Source organism: Chanodichthys erythropterus, chromosome 14, assembly GCF_024489055.1.
Source record: "Chanodichthys erythropterus isolate Z2021 chromosome 14, ASM2448905v1, whole genome shotgun sequence".
Taxonomy (NCBI): domain Eukaryota; kingdom Metazoa; phylum Chordata; class Actinopteri; order Cypriniformes; family Xenocyprididae; genus Chanodichthys; species Chanodichthys erythropterus.
This window is the reverse complement of record NC_090234.1, coordinates 22,569,866-22,594,788: the sequence shown is the minus strand read 5'-3', so window position 1 is coordinate 22,594,788 and position 24,923 is coordinate 22,569,866. Positions and strand designations below refer to the sequence as shown.

Below are 24,923 nucleotides of genomic sequence, written 5' to 3'. Positions count from 1 at the left end.
GAACTGAGAAATCAACTTTTCATATATATACGTAAGATATATCCTGTAAGTTTGAGAACTGAAAACTTCCTTGTTAGTCCAATAAAAGCTTTTATTTACACTAGGCTCATTGAATGACTGATCCTGGAATGTGCCTATCTATGTCATAGATAGATAAAACGCCGCCTCTGCAGAAGAAATCAACACCCACTTCATCATTGCAACATTAGCCCTGCCCACTGGCATGTTAATGAAATGAGGAGGAGAGAATAGCAATACAGGACAAGAATAACATTACCTTTCAAAGGATATTAATGCTAGGAATATGGTCATTTATTTTCAACAATGTGAATGTCTCAGTTGAGCTTTATTTTATTTGTATTCATCATTTCACTGTTGATTCTTTGGTAAATCAATCGAATTTCAGTGCAGGCTTTGTAAACAGACTTTTACGATATGGACTCGTCAGTAATGCGACAACATGCAAGTAACTGTGTTAATTCTAATGCCTGATCTGATATGTAACGGTTCATGTACAGTCAGATGTTCTTTGTCTATGTGTCAGAGTAAATCAAACCAGTGACTACTGTCAACTTCACGTTGTTTCTCTTAGTAGGATGAAAATAATCTGTTATTTTAACAGTGATTAAATTATATAAAGACGGCAATCAAAGAACGCTCCCTTTACAATCGCTGGAGCTATCAATCAAACAGCGCAAGTTCATCAATGACTGAGTTTGTGGGCCGGTTGCATAAACCACTTAGACTAGTCTTAAAAGTTAAGACACTAAGACTTAATTTTTTAAAGTCTGTTACATAAAAAGGTAGATTGGTGTAATATGAATTGGAAAAATAACATTGATTACCCCTTGGTTAATCAATCAGCAAGTTGGTCAAACATTCAATGAATCTCTTTTGCACTATTAGTTATGATGAAAGCATTCGTTAGTGTGCAAAAAATTTAGTTGCAATGACGAGATCACTGCTTTCATGCACTCATGTCTGTAATTGGCTACAATGTTCTAATGCCAAAGATATAAATGTAATGCAACACTTTTACAATTAGTTAACCTTAAGAGCTGTAATAGTAAAAACGAGCTAAAAGTTTTCAAGAGAGTAATAGGCTACTTAGCTATTTCAAATGGAAAGACGTTAGCAAATCATAGCAGTGCACGTTCACACTGAAGTCTCACAGCAGACACGCTTAAAACATAGCATTCAAATAAGAGGGCTAAAATCAGGGTAGGAAAAATCCCCTTATTAATTATGATGATTTTTGAAAAAGCATACTAATATTATAAGCGCAACCCAGGAAACATTATAAAACAATAAAACAATGCAGTTCATGCCCCCTTTAAGACTAAAGAGAATTCAATTCACATGAATTTGTTTAGCACCTTTTACAATACATATCATTTCAAAAGCAGTTTTACAGAAAAGTCATGTTTCAAGTATTACAACCAAGAAGCCAGAGGTTACTGTGTCAAGGAAAAAAAGAATTGGTGATGGTATTAGAGAAAAACCCTGAGGCTCCAAACAGCCTAGTTATTCACAACAAACTACTACTCAAATGTTGAACAAACTGTGCACAGATGCAATATAGAAGAAAATACACATGAAAAATATTCGAGTAATTGTGCATGTCAAGTTGGGGCGGAGCCATCACCTGTCCTCCCCACCCCTCCTACTAAACTGTGACTGGCAACAATCTTGTGGCTCTAACGAGCATTTTGTCAAGTTTGTTGCTCTAATTAATTCAATTAGGGAAATGCAGGGGCAGATGGCTACAAAGCAGGGAAATGTTCCCACTTTCTCCCTCTCGGATGCCCCCAGAACTTTCCAGAGGGAGCTGGTACAGATGTGGTGGCTGGAGGACTGGTGAGTACGCGCTGCAGCCAGGAAGCTACTCGTGTTTGATTAGATGCTGCTGACGTGTATGTGTGTGTGTGTATATATACACACACACTGGAGATAGATAGATAGATAGATAGATAGATAGATAGATAGATAGATAGATAGATAGATAGATAGATAGATAGATAGATAGATAGATAGATAGATAGATAGATAGATAGATAGATAGATAGATAGATAGATAGATAGATAGATAGCACAGCACTTATATATGTTTATTGTTTATACATGTATAATTATACATGTATGTTCTCTCTGACAGTTAATGTTTTACCTTACACCCCCTTGGCTTTACATTTGGGGTTAGTTACCAGCACACCTCAACTCCTGAAACTCCTGAACTCAGTTTTAAGAAAACGTACTGCTTATGTGTGTGTGGAATCAGTATGTCATATGTGAGTTATTATAAATTCTTGCTGGCAGCTGAGCAGAGGATTTAAAGGTTGCTGTGCTCTGCAGTTGAAGATGGCACAGAATCTGTTGGAAAAAACTGGCCAGTGAAGTGTCAGTGCTCTGTTCAGACCAGAGCGTCCTGGATTCCCTCAGCCTTGCTTTGGGCTTCTCCCTTCACAACATGACAGATGGTTACAGAGAAGCAACAGAGCGATCAATAACACAAAGCGCTAAATCTGCTGAATCAGAAGCTTCTGCAAAGAGCTTTGCATGGCTCCCAAAAGTTAGATTTTTAACTTAAGCTTCTTATTGAGCAAAATATTAGATGACATTTAATAACTTACACAGCTGAGATTCATAACACCGTGTAAACTGCTATAATATAAAAAAGCACATTAAGAATAAAAATTGAGTTACAGCATTGAGAATATGGTAAAATTTAATCTTGCTCACACAAACGTGCAGTTTAGTCCAAAAGTCAAAATCTAAAAAAAAAACCTAAAAAATAATAAATTACAAAATAAAGAAGCATTTCAGAGAAAAATAAAATAAGAAATATTCAAGATTCTGTAATAAAATTGTCACTAATTAAATAAGCACATTCTGAGCATATAGTTTTTGTACTAAAGTTCATATTTTCATGCTTCCAAGATTTTGTTATTTTACAAAATATACCAGAGATCATGTTCCTCAGGTTGACTTTCATGTATGCTACTGTCATTAAACCAAAAGTTTACATAATGTTAATTTGTATTTTTAAAAAAACTGCAGTCAACATTTTATGCTGATAATATAATTCTCAATTAAACTTTTTTATTATTACATTTAAAAAAAAAAAAAGAAAAAAAAGCATTTTCACTTATAGACTTTTTGGATTTTCAGCAGAGAAAATGATGCTCTCTCTTTGCTGAACTGGCTCATGGAGGAGTGTTAGTGGGGAGAGCAGCTAAACCTGCCAGCTCCCCCAGGGGCACAGAGTATGAGTGCCCATTAGAATGATGGGACCTGGCAGCTTGGTGCCCTTATACCCTGCTAATTAAACCCATGCCACACTGACACTGGCAACACTGTTGATTGTAGCCCGACGAAGATAAGCACGGTGTGAGGGGATGGACTCTGGGCATTGTGGGATGAATTTGGGCATATGGGTAGGTCACAGTGTGATTACAGGCTTTGCGAGGCAGCAAATTACCGATATTCCTCATACATTCTGATCTAAACCCCAAATCCACAGTTAGAGCAACCACAGTCAATAGCCCCTTTCACACAATCTTTTCCGGCAAATACACAACTGTGCAACAGCAACATCATTCTGTCTTTTTACTGGTAAGATACAATTTACACATTAGTACCAAAATACTGTGTACCAATTACCAGTTTATTAGTACCAAAATAAACTCAGTGATGTCAATAATCAGAAATTACCTTAAAACATGCACCGTTTTCTTCATCCACCTGGATGAGAAGTGCTTTGGTTTCACTGTATGTCCAAAAATTGTCACAACAGATTTACTGGTATTTTTGAAAAGGTCCTGTATCTGGTTAGTAATAAGTGAAGCTGGCAATGCTGTTTGTGGAGTTGTTTAATCAGATCTTGAGAGATTGAATGTCTTCTTTTATCTTCAGTTGATTTTAAGGCTGAAGTCAGCTGTAGTTCTTGTTTCACTTTTATTCAGTGATTCTGCTTGTTAACAGTAGGTGTTCATCATTAATGTTCAATTATCACTTAATTGCTTAATTATCTCATTAACTTTAACTCTGCTTCAGTTTTACTTTAACATATGTACTCTGAGCAGAGTTGATTTAACTCTGGGGATTTTGCTGTGTATGTGTGAAATGGGTTAATATGTATTCGATTTTGAAATTCCATTAAACAATGTTTATACTGAAAGTATTATGGCCATACAACCATGAGCACTCCTGATCTCAAGGTTTAGTTTAGTACTCGGATGGGAGACCACCTCGAAAAAAATCTAAAGTGTTGCTAAAGATATGTAGTAGGACGTGTCACCATACCATAACTTGGTTTGCTAAGGCAGAGACGGGGGCACTGAATACATGTATAAAGAGAGTTGAACAAGAGGTAAAGTGAGCATGATGTGGAAAAAGGCCAAGCAGGAGCCAGTTTGCATTAAAAAAGATAAGCAAGAATTGATGAAACAAACAACAAATGGAAAACTATTCTTGCTTTGTAAAGAATAGCAATGTATAATTTTACCATCAACTTCTGGGTAAACTGAAAGGAAGTGTTACAACAAGTTTTCTCTTTCCCAATGAGAAAATCTGTACAATGTCTTGTACAATGTTTTATTCATCCTGTGCCTGTCAGCGGGTGAGTGGGAAATCTAAAGAAAGAGACAGCACTTTTACCTCCCACACTTCCAGCTTCTAGTATTTACACTGAATAAATGCAAACCTGAATCGACCAAACTGCTTTCAGGTTGAACTACCTGAGAAGACACCATGTCTGAGAGGAGAAAAAAATACAGGATCTGTTCCACAGTCGATCACGTGATCAGAGAATCCCCTCAGAGATGGCTCCTCCATCACAGGGGCTGTTTAACTCTGAGACAGCATGTTTGTTGTTCGGGGCTTTGGCCCGTCTCCGAGTGCGGTGTTCTTTTACAGGCTCAGCCCCATGAGAGAACACAAAACTCGGGTAATGGGAGAGGAGTCTGGGAAACACCAAGCTGGCTATTATCAATCCACAGGCCACAGCGCAGACACCTAAAAACTATACTTCTCTATGCCCATAATGCTATTGGTTAGTTGCACAATTGGCCATGGCGAATTATATTAATTGACCCAATTAGAGATCCTGTAGCAGAACATGGTGCTTGAAACCAAGGTTATACATTTGTGTGAGAAATTACAAAATTATTCAAATGTATACTTTAGATGTATTATAGTCTAAGTCGCTTTAGATTATAAATCTAGATTTAGAAATCTGGCAAATGCATTAATGTAAATGTAAAAATAAGATCTAATTTTACAAAGAATCAGCAATTCTGTAGGGAAAATTTCTATATAAAATTTCAGCATTCCACAATGCATCATCATCATGAATTTATACTTGTCAGATGCTTTAACCAAAATGACTTTGAGATATATACTACCAATTTGGGGTCTTTAAAAGTGACAGTAAAGACTTTTACATGGTTACAAAAAAGGTTTCTAATTCATATAATTGCTGTTCTTTTGATTCATCAAAGAATCCTGAGAAAAAAAAAAAGAAAAAAAAATCAGTTTCCATACCAATATTAAGCAAGATATTAAAATAATAACTGTTCTAAACATTGATAATAAGAGGAAACGTATCTTGAGCAGCAAATCAGCACATATCTGAACTGAAGACTGGAATAACGGCTGCTAAAAATTAAGCTTGCCATCACAGAAATAAAGTACATTTTTAATCTATTTTTGATCAAATAAATGCAGCCTTGGTGAGCATAAGAGACTTCTTTCAAAAACATTTTAAAAATATATTATCGCCCCCAAACTTTTGAACGATAGTGTATATTTTATAAATTCATGAACAACTGATGCAGTAGCCGGCGATCGTTTCCTTCCCTTTGTGCCAAGAACTTCCTTTGAACTTCCTCTTCTTCCTTAAACAGATTTATTCCACATTTCTGCTTACCCATAGTGTTTGCGGCAAATCAATTATGGCGTGTTGGTCAAGAAAAATAAATCACACACCCTAGCTTTTGGCTTCAAGACCTTAAGGAAAGATGCTGAGAGAACAAGTGAGCTGTGGGTTCTCTCCAAAAAGTGTTTAGTCAGGCTATAAAATCATCAAAAATGAAGAGTTTATTCACTCAAAACAAAAAGACAAAAGGCCAAAAATAAAACATGACTGAAAAAATGACTAAATGTGAATTTACCAGCAGATGTCGACAGATTTACACGACCCTCCACACAAACACACAATCACAAATAAAATCACTCTCAAATCAAATCCCAAGCTATGACTTAACAAACGACAAGGAGAAAATTGGAAAATGTCAAACAAAGGAGAGAGGATGAGTGAAAGAGACTGTGGGGTTACAATCTGTATGCAGACTTCACACACTACGTTGCTTGGGCAACACCTGCATTTCAACAAACTCTCTAAATCTGCATTGTTGTCAAAAAATATATACATATTTATATATTCAGAAGGAAACGTACACATAAGATGTGCGGAATCCTTCCTCTGGGCATGTTGTGTGTATGTGCTTTGTTGCAAATGCCAGTGATTTGGGGTGGAATTATCTCACTCAATCCACTGCCGGCTGCTTCTGATTACTGCTTTGTGAATAAAGTTGTAGCTGTAACTGTCTACGATCAGTTTCTCCAATTCCAAACTTAAACGCCCACTGAAGTGCCTTGGAACACATCAGCTTTATTCACCACGTTGATGTAATTTCCAATGAAACAGAAAGACAGGGTGGAATATATCTAGAAGCTCCTCCCCTTTTTTCAAAATAGCCAGTAGCATTTCGCCTAGATCACAGCGTGGCCAGGTTTCTCCTCCATATTGCTTTAACATATAGCATTTTTTTGTAGAATTCAAATATGTCCGAACGTTTCGTGCTCTGTGCCAACTCATGCATATGATCCACTCCGTGCCTTCATGTCTGTGGACTGGAGCAGACTGTGCTCGCACTGCTGTGGTTCACATGACACTAACGCAAAAATGGACTACATTCGCGCCAATGGAAAGCATATTAACACTGTTTGAATCGTTTCCTATCCTCTATGTAGTGCACTATGTGCCATTCACCATATAGAAACTAGTAAATGTGTGAACAAATGATCGATTTCAGCCGCAGCTTCAGCGTCTGTTAATAGTGTAGGAGGCAGGACTTCAGATTCTAGAGAGCATTTGATTGGACAGAAGATCTGACGAGAAGCTGAAGTCCATGATGATGTCATGAAAACCCGTGATCCATTTTAGGGGAAGTGAGAGACTGTGAGTTTGAATGCTTATATCTCTCAAATGCGAATTTTGTCATTGTTTTGGAACACACCAGCTTATTAATAGCCTCAAGGCTAACATATTAATACTAAACGCTAAAAAACTTTTTCAAGTTTGAAATTTTGATTTCAGGGGGACTTTAACCAAGTAGGTGTGCAATACCTGTAAAAAGCTATCAGTTAGCATTTCCAATCATCTCAAAAGCTATGCACAGTCTCAAGTCTTTCATTAGCGATGCTGATTGCTGATTTGGTGCTCAATAAATCTTTATTACCATTATCTATTCATCAAAGAATACAGCTGTTTTTAACATTAATAATAAATATTACTGTTAAAAACAGCTTTTATTCCAAATAGAAATGACCCAAACTTTTAAACAGTAGTGTGTTAATACAAAAATCACCAAACAAATCCCTCAAATGAGGAAAGCTCATTGTGGGACTGGCTCGTAGTGGCTGAAATTCTGCACCAAGGCTGAATTTTGGGAAAGAGACTTCAGATACAGTGCTATGGACCACTTAGGCCTATATAAAAGCATCCAAAAAGCAGCATGTCATGGGACCTTTAAAACTTATGTAGAAGGTGGACTGTCCACTAGATTTTATCCCAACTTCTAAAAATGTTTACATTGGTATTGATGCAGCTGAAGAGGTCTGTATGATGGCATTTAATAGCACGTTCAAATGTAGGATTTCGTAAATTGAGTAAAGTAATCAGTATGATAAGGTATATAATTTTACCTGTCTAAAAAACAATAATAATAAATAATTCATCGGAAGTGTTTTGCATAGGAAGTGAATGCATACAGTATGTGGCTTGACTCATAACTTTTTTTTGGCATATTTTTCTTCTGCATACCACAGATGGCAATCCTTCGGGCATCCCTGAGGTTTGCCAGCGGTGAGTTTGGAGGGAGAAAAGATGGAGATGCAGTGTGAGATAGAGACACACAGTGGTTGTGTAAATGGCAGACTTTGGGTGTCCGGTGGCCGGCCATAATAAAACGTCCCTGTCAGAGGCTTGTGGCTCCCCAGAGTGAGTTCTGATTAATTGCGCTGTCCAGCCTCTCTGATAGTGGCTGCTTTACCCACTGCTCCTGGGAACCGTACCCATGCCCCTTTCACTCAACCTCATGCCAAAAAAGGGAACGAAAAAAGAAAGAAGCGAATATCTGGCCTGCGAGCCTTTGCAGCTAAAATTAGAGATTCTCTTCCCTCGCCTCTCATGTTTGCTGTCTCTCTCCCTCCATATTCCAAAATGATCCTGCATCAGCATTCTGTTCACCTTGCTGGGGGGTTTAATGTGTATTTATGCATGTGTATCGGGAAGCAGGGGACATTCAAACAGCAGACACCTCAGCATGAAGCATTTACAAGTTTCAGTCTCAGTCATGTGTGCGTGTGTACAAGTGTGTAACAAACTGTTAAATCTATAGCCAGGTCACCTGCAGGCCTCCTAGATTAAGCACCGCTGTCCACAGTAAATAGCCACAGAAGGCAAAACTCAACAGAGATGACATTGCAACAAAATTGCTATGCAAAGCCCAAAGTCCTACTAAACCCTGCTGTGCTGCCCTTCATTCTCTGCTCTACCATACCACCTTATATTAGGGAATTCGTAAAATTGTAATTGTAAATAGAAACTGTAAGAAAATGAAAAAAAATAAATAAATAAATTACATTCTGTTTATGACTGCAGTTCCATTAACAATTCTTTCTGTTCTTTTGAGGATAAACAATTTGGGAAAACAGACAAGCAATTCCATTTGCAAATGATTAAAATGAGATAAATATTGAAATTCATGCAAAAGGTCTGTTTACACAAATATTTTGATGATCTTTTTAGAGACAGCATAAATGCAGTCCAGTAATTGCCATTGATCATAAATAGAAACTAAACAAAAAAAGATGGAATCATTTATATTCATTTAATTTTCATAAAATCGTAGTAACAAAAAGATTTGTCTAATACGAGTAATTTGTTCAGGAATCACTGGTTGCACTGTAGTGTTTTGATTCACTAAGAAATATAGGGGCTTATAAGATTAATTCACTCGAGAATCAGTTGGAAGAAAAAAAACAACACTAGTGCGACTAGTGAATGAGGCTGCATTTAAAGATGCAACGTGTAAAATTTGGGAGGATCTATTGACAGAAATGCACATAACCATGTTTTCAGTGGTGCATAAATACCTTACATAATGAACCGTTATGTTTTTAGCTACCTTAGAATGAGCCATTTCTATCTACATACACCATGGGTCCCACTTCCATGTCAAGTCGCCATTATGTGCCAGGATGTTTCTACAGCAGCCCTAAACGGACAAACTACTCTACAGAGCATGTTTAGTCACTATGTTGTTCTTCTTCTAAATTTTTCATGTTTTTAGAGGCAGCTTGCATGTTGAATATGCACAAATTACTTCACACAGGCTACTCCTTGTTGTAAGAAAATTGCTTCTTTAATGGTGCATTCCAAACATGATATATCGCCCTCTGAAGGGCACTTTGGAGTGAAAATAATCATGGCTGCCATATTGAAGGGTCGTTCCAAAACAAAGTGATCAAAATTGACCACTTCAAAGGGCCCTTCGAAATGAAGGATTTTGAAGGGTACAACTGATAGACACTTCGGGCCCCCATGATCCTTTGCACAGGGAAGTTGTTTGACGTCACAGAATGAGTACCGGTGGCTCGGAGTTCGATTTACCTATAAATGTATGTATAATATTTTTCTATACTACTGTAATACATTATTATGGTCAAAACGACATTGTACTTCAACAAAAAATACTTTACAGCTCCCTTTATCAGTCCATTCAAATGTTTCAAATACATAGACACAATATAAAATATGGCACGATAAACCAAAAATAAATAAATAAACTAACATTAAACAAAGGGCGCAGCTTGCACAATCTATTCCTCTTTAATTGTCTCGTTAAGATGACGCAGAAGTGCGCTCCAAAAAAAAAACACCCCTACACCCTTCATCCCTTCGAAGCTCTCACTCCAGAGGGTAAACCCTTTGAAAGGATTAGGGCATAGGGATGAGCCCTTCCGAATGGAACGCAGGGTAAGTCTATTTTAAGTCTGTCCTTCCCTCAAAAATTTCCCTCCGTCTCATTCACTTGGATGTACGTCATTGCTTTCGCTGCACGAGTGCCCACTACTGGCAGAACCCTTGCAATGTGTTTAAATGGAATGGCCTAAGCCACTTGAATTCCGCTATGGAGCCAATTTATTATTTACAGGTGTTTTTTTTTTTTTTTTTTTTACGAACCATTTTATAGGCCTGTATGTATGCTGGGGCTGTTAAAACATTAAATATAAACAAATTAAATATTAATAAAATGACATTGCCCGGCCAAAAAAAAAAAAAAAGTCACAGTTTGGATTTTAATAGGCAAATACTTAAGAATCTATGAATGGATCATTATTACAGTGATTATCTTGATGGAAATAACATCACAACATTTATTTCCATCGAGAGGTGCATCATTTTTTGGTTAAAGATCGCAAGAGGTGAGCACCCTTTAAAGTCTCCTCCAGCACATCCCAAAGACTTCCAATGAAATTAAGGTCTGGACTCAGAGGTGCCAATCCATGTGTGAAGGATTCTGAAGTATTTGCCTATTAAAATCCAAACAGCGACTTTTTTTTTTTTTGGTGTATAACAGTGTAATAACTGTTTAAAAAAAAACAGTAAATGTAAATGTGGTTAAATGTCAGAATAACTCCAATATCATACACTACAGTTGTGTGGGGTGGGGGTAAATTAAGAGCGACCTGCTGTGGCGTCACAAACGTGTTGAACTGCGGTCAATGGATCTGCCTGAAGTGTACATATTGAGTAGACTCGCTCTCTCTGTCAAAGTCGAGGGTCTGTCCATAAAGTTCTCTCGTCCACTTGATGAAGTTGAATGGCAGTGGGGATTCCCCTGAGGAGAAGTGCTTAGTCTTATGAGTTGTGAATCAAAACCATACAGAGCGACAAGCGATTCAATAAAAAGAACTGGCTCATAGGAGTCATTCACTCAGGAATCAACTGGACTATGGCTGCACTGTATGGTTGATTCAGTAAAAGTACCAGAACATCATTCAGTTCCTGGTATTTAATAAATAAATAAATAAATAAGTAGTTCTTGCTTCAAATCTACCATCTACAGAAGAATGAGCTCACTTCAAAGTCAATTCATTGGGGAAATCGTTCACCATACTTCCAGGTAAAACGGAGCTAAAAAAAAAAAAAAAGACTTTCACAGAGAACAAAATAACTCAGCAAACAGACACAAAGACAGCAACTCTCTCTTCCTCTAAGTTTCTACAGGTTGAACGACAGTCCTTGCTCAGCACATGGCTCATCTCTCCCGCAGTCAGTCAGCCAGCCAAGGTCAATTGCCTTTCCCCCTTTCCTCTCATTCAGTGCTTTATGTGCCTTTACGGCCGACGTTTTTCTCCTCTGCACCAAGGTGACTGCTGGCCCACAGAGACTGGCACAGACTGCTGGGCAGCATTAAAAGATCAGCAAACGCAGCACAAGCCTGACCCTCTGATTCAGTCTGATCGCTTTCCCTTTCCACCTTTGGTCATTTTATTTTTATATTTCCTCAATCTTTAAATCACATTAATGCTTCTTTCTTAACTTCACCATTAACTTTTATTTGGCATTTCTCTATTTTACTCTCATAAATAGCATAAGCATTCACATTTCTCTTAAGTACTCCCTTTTATTCTTCAATGTCTTATTCCTCCTCTCTAAATCTCTCATTTTCTGTCTCTTCCATTTCCTCTCTCCCTGATGTCTCCTTACGGGCTGTAAAATCACCTATAAACCGCTCACATCCATAAGAGCTTCATTAGCGGGGACAAAATGTGTCTGTTGCACACAGCACAATGAAAACCTGTCCCTGTGAGGGAATACAAACATTTAATTATACAGCAATGAAATAAAAATACAGAAAGAGGAAGACTGAAAGAGAGAGAAAATAACTTAAAGGTGAATTGTGCAATCTGTACACCACTACTGGAAGCAAACAGAACTGCAATCTGTTTAAGAAATTATTCTTTACTACTTCTTTTTTTTTTAATTAATGGATTTTAAAGCAAATTCCATGAATTTAGGGTGGGAAATATTTTTGGCAGACGGAGAAGTGTTTGAAATGTGTTTGAAAATTGCAAATTGGTCCTATTACTCTTGCTGAAATTATATACTTCACCTTTAACTCATCAAGTGCTTACAAAATTCATTCTGACTGTCCATTGTAGAGATGGGAAAAATATTGAATATTTAAACTCACAAAAATGGTGTTACTTAATAGTGACAATTTAAAATGGTCCCAAAAGTTGAATCAGTGACCAGGCTGTGATGCTATGTCCAAACTGTTTCAGTGTCAGTGGCTGACTTTATATATTTATCCAAGCATATCCTCCTAAATAAATAATGGACCCTTTTTACATTTCTGGGGTTCTTAAATGCATAAGTCGTCATGGTTATGCAAACTTCTACAGGGTCATTCCGAGTCAAATCAACCAAATTTAAGAAACTTCCCCAGTAATCCACTATTTTGTAGTGGGAAGTCAAGGGGGGTACAGATGGCAGCGTCATTATTTTATTTTTACACAGAGATTGGTCTATTAGTTAAATCTGTTGACTTCAGATAACGATAGATAGATGAACACACCGTAAACACACATCCGGAATACTCACCCCACCTATATTTTCTGCCGGTACTGAGACTCGAACCCATAATCTTTGGGTTACAAGTCAGACTCTCTAACCAGGCCACAACTGCCCCAATTGTACCTTTAGCAATCTTTGTTCCATTATATGCCAACGGTGACAGTTCAAAAATGGGGAAAAGGAAGTTTGCATGCCTGTAACTCAAGAAGTATAAAAGCTTTTTTTATATCCTTTTATATTTTGATTTTTAGCAAACTTTTCTATGTGTATCCATATTTTTATGGCCCTATATGGTTCAATTCCAGAGATATTGTGATCTCAATATGGCTTCATGAGAAAATTGGCACATGATACACATTTTCAGTGGTCAAAAACCAAATGTGTTTTTTAATCAAAACAATTGCAAAGAACATACCTGTCTGAGAGCCGACTTTTAAAGTTTGCATGCATGTAACTCAAAGTATTACAAATATTTTAATAACCTTCTAGATTCTCATTCTTAATAAACGTTTTATTTGTAATCTTTAAGGCCCTATATGGCCCAATCCCATAGATATGGTATCCATGACATTTAATATTTTGGCTTTCTTCTTCATTTTTGTATTTCTTTCACCAGAAAAAAAAATCAAAATCAAAAATTTTAGCCAGGATCTTTGGTTGAGTTGACAGAATGACTCTACAGTCGACAGAAATTAACAAAAATAATTTTATTTTAGCGTTAACTAGTTTTCTGTCATTTAATAAATGTATAAAACTCAAAGTATATTGTACACATGTAAAATGTACATATAAAAGTAGAATTCTATAGAATCTATGGAAACGCATCACAGTCTGTGAAAAGGGTCCATATATAAAATATATTAAAGCGCACATCCACATATTTGACTCTTCTGATATTTACTCAAACACATATTAGCAAATCAAGATTAAGTCCATTCAGGCAGCACAGTCATTTTGAAACAGTCAGTATCGCTCAATGCCTGCCTGTAATTACATTGTAAATGCAGATTAGCACTGAATATTTTAAAAAAGGATTACAGAGAAAGAGTGCAAGGCATACAGAGAAACTGCGCCTTCAGCAGCCCCTCACAAGAAAGAAAAGCATGAAACGCTCATTAGAGGGAGGTGCATTTTGTTTATAGCAAGAACACGAGTCTGTAATTATTCTTTTATTTGTTAAGTTCATTATTCAGGAGTTTTAAAAAAGCAAAAGGGGGAGGAGGGTGGGGTTTAAATGAGGAGAAACAGCTCACTTAGTTGTCAGCGACCTTAGAGGGAACAACAAGGGAAAAAGACAAGAAATTGGGGATGCACAATTAACTTTAATTCCGTACAATTGCTTTTAATTCCATGCGCTGCGGTAATGAGCGTATTTTAGCAAAGATTAGGCCTATATCTATTGTCATACTAATTTCTTGCTTTTGTGACATGCACAAGAAAGGGATGAAAGAAGTTGAAAGGAAGAATTGAAGCAGACGCAGAGAGAAGCCTGGAGAGCAGGACGACTCCGTATTAAACGATTGGCATTGTCAATCAGAGCCAATGTTTCGTTTTCTCCATCTCTGTCCTCAAGCAGACGAAAATCCTCGGAATGGCACTTATTAACAGCCCCTCTGCTGTTCTTAATTGTAGGCTGACAAAGCCTGTCTTTGGCTTTGGTAGAGAGGGACAAAAGCAGCTCTCAAACATCATAGTCACAGACGTCTGAGCTGCTCATGTACATTTGAATAGCACTTTGTATAATGAGTCAGAGCACTGAACGTTATGAATTTTGTCAGTGTGGAGAGGTGGAACTTGAGTTTGCATGAAACAATAGCTAGCGGCTGTTTGCCGCTGATTGCCGTTGAGCTGTTTATTGCCTGCGTGGCTGTCACTTTTTCACCCTTGTCACTTAAAAGTGAGGAGAACTATCATTAAACTTGACTGTTCATCTGAACTCGGGTGAAATGGCCAACATATACAGTCTGCAAATCTGATAATTGCAGCAAATGGTTAGCTGGAATGTTCAAATTGTATCAATAGCAGAGTTTTCTAAGGCTCATACTTAGGGTTAGAGGTTTGAACAAACATATATGACACTGTGGCATGGACACGAACACGAATGAGCCATAGTGTGTTTTGTCGAAGAAAAACAAACTTTACAAAGCAGCTTTACTGCAATTCTTGTATGGTGGATGAAACTAGTGAAAAAATAAATAAATAAATAGACAGTGAACAAGAGACCAGAGCCTTATAGGGACCATATTAGGACTCGGACCAATGACCAACCACCTATAGTAACCATCACCAACACCTTTGCAACTTCATGACAACCTCCCAAAATCTTGTTGGCTTTTTAGTCAGACTTTCTCTAAACAATAAAACAAAAGTTTCAGTTTCAGTTCAAGTTCATTTCAATCAACAGCACTACACACAAGAATTAATTTCCCCTAATCTGGGTTACAGGTGAGCCACTTACAATGGACATGAAAGGGCCAATATATAAACAATATGCATCTTAACAAGTACAACCCCTACTAACCTTTTCTGTGTAAAGATATATACCATTTTGGAATGCAATAAACCCTAAAATGACTGTAAAATGATGGCTGTAAAATTTAACCCGTTTTACAGCTCAAATAATACACATTTACCAGAAGTATTGTATGCTAAAATAATATGCTTCACATTTTTTGCTTTTATATCCTCCAAAAATGGCCCCATTTACTTCCACTTTTAGTGCCTCACCATACCCTCTATTATTTTTAAAGAAAAGTAGGGACGATTCAAAATATTATTATTACTTTTATTTATTTATTTTTTGTGGAAATCAAAATTATGCCACAAGTACTGTTGATTGAGCTTCCTGTGCTATCACATATTTAGTAGATATGAAAGGACAAAGGATGCTTGGGGCATTCAGAAGAGACATTCCTGGGCACAGACGAAAATCAAAAATTACAAAGGGTTGCCCGAAAAAAGACAGAAAAGTGCTGTCATGCTGTAATCGTTCTACTGCCTCTCTTAGCTCAAAACAATTTGATTCCAGCACATTCTCTTCAGGCCAAGATTGCTCTTGTTTCAATACATCACTGCTGAACTTGTAAAGATGGAAATCAAAAAAACAGCCACATGGGGTCGATCTGGCAGTCATCGCTGTTCTAGATAAAAAGAAAGCATCCCCAGCCTGCCGAGCTGTGCAGTCAGAGGTTAAATGATTTGAACTTCTGACTTACCGTGTAACTGACCTTGAAAGGAAAATAGCTGACTTCTGTCTAATGTGATTCTCTTAGATACTCAGTGCATCGGAAAAGCTATTGTCAGAATGAACATTTTGTCTGCAAACAATTTTGTGTTATGAATTACACATGAGTTGCCATGAACTTTTAACCATGGTCAAACACTGCATGTAAGAATACTGATAATAATGTGTCAAACCAACAGAAGATTGTAAACACAGCATGTGAATATGAATGCATAAAAGGCCACATTATAAACATGTTCTCTCTCTCTCTTTCTCCGTCTCTCCCTTACGGACTCTGTGAGGTATCAAGTCTTATTAGACTTCAAGCTTTATAAAGGCATGTCACACTTGTTGGCACTAATTGTAGCACAACTCTGCTACTGTTGAAAGGCCATGTAATTGGATTTATTCTAGATGCTGGGAGAAAAAAAATGAGACAAGTAGTTTGGAGAGAAAATCACTCATACAAATTCATACCATTTGTCTAAACCCCAGTGACGGGTAGTTTTAGGGACGGGGTTAGGGTTAGGTCAATCATACAAATTCGGCAACTCGTAAAATATGTGCGATCTAGCAAAAAACGTACAAATTTGTACAAGTGCGAATTCGTACGAATTAGCCACCTTGTAAAATACGTTTGAATTGCCGTGAGATTGGGTTGGATGTTCTATGCACATTTTGGTGTTTTCATACAGAATGTTTGATGCAAAATCACTTAATTCTCATTTTAAAACAGGGGACTTTTGTTTGTATATTTATATATGGAAATATGTTTATGTGTTATATATGTCCATATGTTTATATATTTATATAAGGAAGAGGAAATTGAGTGTTTTAGACAACAGTCCCAGAGAGCAACATAGTGTCGGCCCAGATTCGGCCTACATCTGGTCCGTGTGTAATCCGCATGTGGGCCAGATCTTGGCCACACTATGTTGCTGTCTGGGGTGTAATAATACTGTAGATCCAGAACACGTCAGCAGAAAGATCTAGAACACATGAGATGAACAAGATGAACACCATAAAACTAAAAAAAATAAAAATTCACATCATTCACGACTTTCTTTCTACTGTGCAACACCAAAGACAAATATCTGTTTTTTATACATACAATGAAGGTCAATGTAACAAAATGTTTAATTTTAAGTGAACCATCCCTTTAAAAAGACATTAGCATTTAGACATGATCCTTAAGCCTCAAAAAAAAAAAAAAAAAAAAAACTTTCAAAGCGTCAGCGGGCAGGTTTTGTTGGTTAAATCAATGTAGAAATCTATGACAAGTCTAGAGAGAGGAAGTGACAGAATGAATACACAATGTGTTTTGAGCCAGTAGCAGGTCTATCATGATCAAATCCACAAACAAATCATCAAATTCCCATTAGCCTCTGGAAGGATGAGGTAGCACATGTACAGCAGCAGCAGTCAGTCAGTGCAGCTCCAAAAGGAGGGAGACACTCAGAGCCGGAGCAGAGAGCAGCACGCTGCGCAGGAACCCGCCTTCGCTTGGCAGGAGTTGGCGCTCCTAACAGAATCAAAGGCTGCTTTTCTTCCCATTGAGACACACAGGCTCAAAGGTCAGCCTGCCTTTCTTGGACCAAGATGGAGAAAAACTGAATAAATGGGCTTTGTGAGACAATGGGTTATTGCTGCGTAGGCAGACTTTGTAGCACTGTGGCCTCTCACTTTGACAAAATAAAAAGCGAGCGAGAGATGATGCGCTTCGACTGCCACGATAAAAGCAAATACTTTACCCTTCTTTGTTGATAGGGCATCCTGTCTGTGCCACACCATGTAAACATTTAGGTGTCCTGTGAACTTGAGATGTGTGTGCCTGGGAATAAATATACAATGCCTCACGAACAAGCCTATGCCATATCATAAGCCGCAGACGGAGTTACATGTTATAAAGGAATATCTGAGTAAACAACAGTGTTAAAGGATTAAAAAGATCCCATTATGGAAGACAGAAATGTATTTGACAGAGCAATGAAACTTCTCCAGAAAGTGAGAAAGGGAAAAAGGATTCCCGTGGGATACTTTGGCCTCATATGGGAACTGTCAGTCAAAAGCTTGTATGAAACCTCGAGAGGCCAGATCAGAATTGACAGAGGTGAAATAAGGAAACATACTTTCCCACAGTCAACAAAAAAATGAATATTCATATTCTTACATAAATACTACCTAATTATTCTGATAGATAGATAAAGCAAGTTTCTTAGTTTAACCTACATTAATAAAGGCAATTTAACACCTAAAAGAGTTCTGCTATTGTCACAAGTCAAAATACTACAGTAAAATCTAGTTCAGTTTGGAGCAATTTTACAATTTGTTTCCTCAATTTTTAAGAGATCTACAGACAAACTACCCTGTATTATTCACATCCCATGCTTGTTACACAGCTCTATTGTAGCAGGGAATCCAAGAAAAAGATCAGATAGAGAAAAGGAGAGTTAAATTGCTGAACGATTAATTTTCATCAGCAGCCAGTCTCACTGACGGGACTTAATCCAAAGCTAAGCCGATTAACAAACTGATATTTGTGTTCCTACTATTCCCCACAAGTCTTGCTATTGGCACGGCTCCTAAATGTCACGGAAGAGACTGATTTAAATTCACGACCGTCTTCAGTCAGACTGAAGCGATAGCCGATACAGATCACAATAATGAGTGATATAGAGCCAACTACACACAACAGCACTGCAGTGGTCAGATCTCTCATCATCATAATCATCATCAACAACAACAACAACAACAACAACCCTTGCTCAACAGGAGGACACACTTTTGTCCATATTATAACTGATGAGACAAAATTGCTCACAACAATGACAGCAACTCCCCAAAATTTAATTATTGACCAAAACAAGGTTACATAATTTAATATTAATTTATATATTAAATATTTAACATTAAATGTTTTATTTATTCATACTATTCAACTTTGTATTTATGCAATCATGGACTTCTGCATTTTTAATGAACTTCAGCTTCAAGTTCATTAATTATATTTAGTCGACATAAAACTTTTGACATAATAATGCTTTATTTTCTTCACCAATTGGGATTTCAGGCTAAAACAAACATATGCATATGAAAAAGTGCACATATGCCATGCTTTTCATCACCTTCATGTTAATTTAAAATGCACCTGTGGTGTGACAAATTAGTTTTTACACGTAGTAAAATGTTTCCACATTAATATGAGTTTATAAAACCTGCATGCACAACAGTTGTAGATGAACTGCAAACATTTAGCTTACAGTAGTTTTAAATGAAGTATAGCATGTCAAACCGCTGGGCAAAAGCTTGAAAGTTTGCCATCTAGCCAATTATAGTTCAACCAGTTCTTTATGAAACTTACAAATGCTGTTTAGTGATTCAGCTATTGTTGCAAGCCAAATAAACCAATCCGGAGCTATGTACAATTACTTAAAAATCATTTTCGAACTAAGCATGTTATTTATTTACTTTTACCGAGTGTAATTTTTCAGAATATCCTGCAGTAGTGTTGTTGTTGTTGTTGTTGTTTTACCCGTATACCCATTAATATCGCTTTCCCCTCGGGCTTTTTAATTTATTTAATCTAAAATAACAATTGGATCAGCATCGTGTCTCCTCCGGGCAGCGCAGCGGAGCGCAGAAGTGCGTCAGGAGCCCGTGCCTTTGCCAATGACACTGAGATCAGTAACGAACTATAAGAACTGATTAATTCATGATCTTTACCTGCTTTTGACAACTGAAATGGCTCGGATTTACCCGTAAGTCAAAGGTCGGAGTGTGTCTAATCGCCACTAATAACTGATTAGCGTTGAAAACGCAGAACGCAAACTGCGCATAAAGACACAAACATTTGCCAGTTTTGAGCGTTTTCATCAAATGACGAAATGCTTTGCTATAAAGTTTGCATGGATGTTTTAATGAGGTCAGTTCAGCTCGACTGTGATGGAGTATCGTAGCTACAGCATCATTTATACTACAGTAATCGATATCGAGGTTTCATATTGATGAATTTACCTATTCTGAATGGATCTGCGTTTGAAAATTAGTCACGATGACTATTCATCAATGCATGTGTGCGTGCGTGCGTGTGTGGGGGGTTAGGAATGAGGATGCCAGGGTAAAAATATTTCTTTGTATTTTTATTTTATGTGATATATTTCAGTTATTTAATCACATTGCTTTTAAACATTTATATTAGCCCTATATAATCGGAATTGGCTAGTATTTGCATGTATGTATATAAACTATAATGCCAATAAAGTACACAGAGAGAGAGAGAGAGAGAGAGAGAGAGAGAGAGAGAGAGACAGAGAGACAGAGAGAGAGATGTGATTCAGGCTAACTCGGTTCATATACTACCACCATGTGGAGATGTGGACGCCACATTGCTTTGTATTCAGGTTATTCTTATGTCATAAAATCTGCCAGTCGTATTACGTATTATAGTTTCCAAAATGCTACTTACATTTTAAACACATTGAGTCTGTTTAGTAAACTTTCCAGTAAAAACATTTGAAATAGACCTTAAATTCCCACTGAAATGGTACAATAAGACAGCTTACAAATAACTATATTCCTGCATGTTTACATTTAAAAATGTAAAGGATGCTAAATCAAACACGGCGCACTTGATAGCACTATGACATTTCAAGTTTCCAGTTTCTTTTCAGGAAAACGAAAAGTCAACTATAACCCAGCCACACGCAACAGAGGTTCGACTCAAGGCAACAGAAGTGATTTTTCTCATGCACGGAAAGCAATGACCACTCAAACTCTTTCTCAGACAGTGTACGGGCTGAGAATAACAAAACAAACGTCCAGTGAGACTGAATGCCCCTTTCAGTGCCACTTCAACAGTGCCATTCTGCGCTATCAGTGCCATTGCTCCAACTGTATGCCAGCCTATTTCACACAAACACACATAGAGACTCTATACATGAAATCTATGCATCATTGTAGTGGTGGTGACTGAATGGCACTCATTTACCATTACAATAACGCATCTTATAGTTCCCAGGGTTTATTGTTAAGAGAGATTTCCAAGGCAAAAAAATGGTTCCTCGCACCAGAGGATGGGTACTGCGAGAAGCATCCTCACAAAAAAGTAAGCAGAGCTCATAGGTGCGTGCACGAGACGCATAAACACCTTTGCGCACGAGACGATGGTCAGTCGTTTACTCACCTTGCTGCGAGTCGCTGAGACGGACCGCCACAGAAGTGAGAAGAAACCCGAGGCAACACAGAGAAGATGCCAGCTTCATTTTTGAAGTTGCCCGTGTGTTTCACATGTCCAACACCATATCCTTTTATTTTAAATGTCTTAAGACAGGAACGCAACTGCGGTGGAGTGACTTCTCAAGTGCTGCTGTTGCTTGTCAGTGTAAATAAGGAAATAAGACGTCCAGTTTAAATGGTAAAATAGTCCTCAGGAAAGAATGTAAAAGTTCAGGTGCGAGAAATTTGCTGTTTAGTGCTTTGACAGGATCTCGACGCAAGGCTCATGCCATTACTCTCTTCAGACGCTCTTCAGCGCTGCGACGGCACAAAGCCTAAGACACGCCCCCGTCGAGCTACGCACCGCCCTTCGCTGACCTGATTGGTTCAAAGTCTGTATAATTAGACAAGAGCCCGCCTTACCACGCTCAGCGTAAGTTTTTGATTGGCTCAAGAGCCGCTCGCTTCTAAATACACCTGTCTCGGTCTGCATACAGCGTCTTCTTTAATTTCAAGAAACTGAAAAGCTCTTCCCATCATGAATTGTCAGAGGACGCATGTAGACGTCATTATTCCGAATAAAGCTCTACAGAAGTTGGATGATTATACAATGGCGCAACCCCAGTCTGGCTGGGCTATAGAAGGTACAAGCTTAATGTTTGTTAATCTTTTAATTTCATTTTTTTTTCCTCCATGACTTTCTCTATATTTAGATTACTATAATGAATCAAATAAATAAAAATCACAATAGATAGCACTTTCACTCACAAAAAGCAACATTCTATTAAATCTTTTAGGGCCAAACATAACTATAACCATGTATACAAGACTACAAAAACTTTCATTACTTTTAAAGATTTTATGAATTTCTGTCTTTTCCAGATCTGAAAATTCCAATCTTAAAATCCTCTGATATTTTACAGGTTTTCTATTACCGTTGAAACCCTATAACCAATGTTAGTAATGACGGGAACACTATATTACAAAGTGTTACAGAGAAAATCAGTGTTTTATAATAGGGGTCCCTGCGTTAGTTGCACATCCCTGGGTCTGTAAACATTGAAAAACTCCTGGTTCAGAACAGTAAGCCACAATCGGACACTCAGCCAAGTCCTTTCAATGACACACTCCACGTTCACACCTGCTATCAAAGACAAGGACAGTCAGATGCAATAATACAGTAAAGCATCTGGTATGCTTCACACACACCCTCATAAACATGTCACACAGTATTCAAGAACAAAATATAGGTAACAATGCCAAACTTTGTATTTCTAATATTTTGCTTTTGACTACAACTGCCAATGTTCCCGCGCTCCTCAATGAATTTTTAAGTATTCCATATAGTCTACGGAGACTTGTACAAAATATATTAATTTGTAACCGAAACATTACATCCAGCCCACACTGATATACACCACCATTCAATATTTATATGGAGCTTTTAAAAATACACAAAGGCAGTTTACTGAGACAAAATATTAAAAGCAAAATATATATCACAATATTTCATACAATGTTTATTAAAAAGCGATTAAAAGAACCCAGAAAACTGGGCTGACCTAGAAAATCACTTTCATTTTCACTACATCCTTATTCTTGTAAACTCTGCTTTTCACATTTGTGATGGAGTCAAAGAAAAGTTTGACAGCCCGATCTGCAGGTGTGGCGTATCTGCATAGTTATTGTAGTGCTGACCTTTCGCCACAGGAGGGAGTCATAGCCACACCTCTGGGGTTGAAAGGGGTCAGAGCCAGCAGGAGATCAAGCTGTTTCCACCCAAGCATACAGCCCTGCAAATGACATTGGCTTCTTCCTAATATTATATGGAGATGACAAACTCTTTTAAATAAGTTACTAAGTTCTGCAATTTGATTAAATATTGTAAAACATCAGCTGCCACTTAACAAGATGCTTTCCTGTTCTCATTTGTCAGCTCAATAGCGAACAACACAATTAAGTGACAAAATATTCAAATGGGATTTTTTGTTCCTTTAATAAATCTCTCAGAATGGTATGTATGACAATATCTTCCAGATGCTCTCAATCGCATAATTCATTCTCCGGATTAGGAAAGTGAATAGCAGAGGTTCCGTCGGTTGGCAAAAACACCCTTGATGCCGGGTGTAGAGCTAATCTAATACATGACTCCATGATTTGTTTAATGGATGAGAGTTAGCTGTGCAAGGACCGCCAATAAAACCTGAGCCTCCAGAGGCCCTTCCGTGCATAATGATTCCAGACACACAATATCCAAGTAATGAAGCGGCTTTATCAAACTAGGCAGAGCTTATTTCCACCGGTGTCCTTCTCTCCCCTGCTATCTCCCATTACACTTCCTGCATTCAAACGGCGTCGACGCTCAACAGCCTGCCACAAAAGACCAACAGCAAAACGTGCCAGAGAATTAAGTCAATTTTGGAAAAACTGAAATTATTTACATTCAGGAAATGCTATTTCCCCACAGACCATCACAATCACGAGAGATTATATCAGACTGAATGTATTATGGCTACAGATGTGGGCAGAGATGGCTCAGGGAACAAACTGAACTGAAATAATAACTCAGGTGTTAGTTATCAAAGCAAATGCAGTCCTTTTAAATAGGCCATAGTATGCCCTTTTGCAAAGTCTTGGTTGGACTTCTAGAAAAACAAATTACTTTTCACTTAATTTACATTGTTGCAGCACCTCAATAAAGCTGGGTACAACTACATGATTTTAGCCCCGATTTTTTAATTGCCATCAAATGCCAGAAATCAGAGGCAAATCAATGCTTGTTCAAGTGAGTGACAATCGCGTAGTATGAATTATCAAAGACACGGTCTGAGAGAAGTGCCAATTTGAGTCATTATTGGCCGGCTGCATGCGTCATGATGCTCACGTGACCAGCGTCTGCCAATACAGAGCCGGCGTTCTGACAATGTAAATGCGCTGGATGTAAACAGTGGAGAATGATAAAGTAGTTTTTGCACAAAAAGTATTCTCGTCACTTCATAAAGTTAAGGTTGAACCACTGCAGTCGTGTTGACAATTTTAACGATGTCTTTAGTACCTTTCTGGAGCTTGAAAGAGGTGGTTGAATTGCTGTCTATGGAGGAGCCAGAGAGCTCTCGGATTTCATCAAAAATATCTTAATTTGTGTTTCGAAGATGAATGAAGGTCTTACTGGTGTGGAACAACATGATGGCGAGTAATTAATGACAGATTTTTTTTGGTGAATTCATCCTTTCAATTAGGAATGTTGTTATGTGTACGTTCCCTGAAGAAAATTCAAAGCGTTTCAGGAAGTTCAGAAACAGTGTAGCTTCACAGAGTCTGGGAAAACACCCCCTTGGGGTAAAACGCCCCCCAACTGGTTTTCCCAGAATAACCACTAGTTATTTAGTCCATAGTTGTTGCTATGGACTACGTTGACAAGACCGATGTAGAAGTATTTACTGTGAAGCTTTCACTGGCGATGTACTTGAGAGAAAACAGATTTCACATTATAAGTGATCTCATTTTTAGCAGTAAGAAAAAAAGCTTGATGTTTTGCACAACATCACAGTTATATAT

The 24,923-nt window shown here is 37.7% G+C and overlaps 1 protein-coding gene across 3 annotated transcripts in view; it reads right to left on the bottom strand.

The window, feature by feature from the left end:
* Positions 1–21,648, bottom strand: part of LOC137035332 (receptor tyrosine-protein kinase erbB-4-like) — a 395,576-nt gene extending 373,928 nt beyond the window's left edge. For all 3 annotated transcript variants that reach the window (XR_010897054.1, XM_067408484.1, XM_067408485.1), the window contains exon 1: positions 21,334–21,648. Coding sequence is in view for 2 of the 3 variants with exons in the window: in XM_067408484.1 (XP_067264585.1) it covers positions 21,334–21,412 (79 nt within the window). In the remaining variant the exon portion in view is untranslated. The remainder of the gene's footprint in view (positions 1–21,333) is intronic.
* Between the last annotated feature and the right edge of the window lie 3,275 nt (positions 21,649–24,923).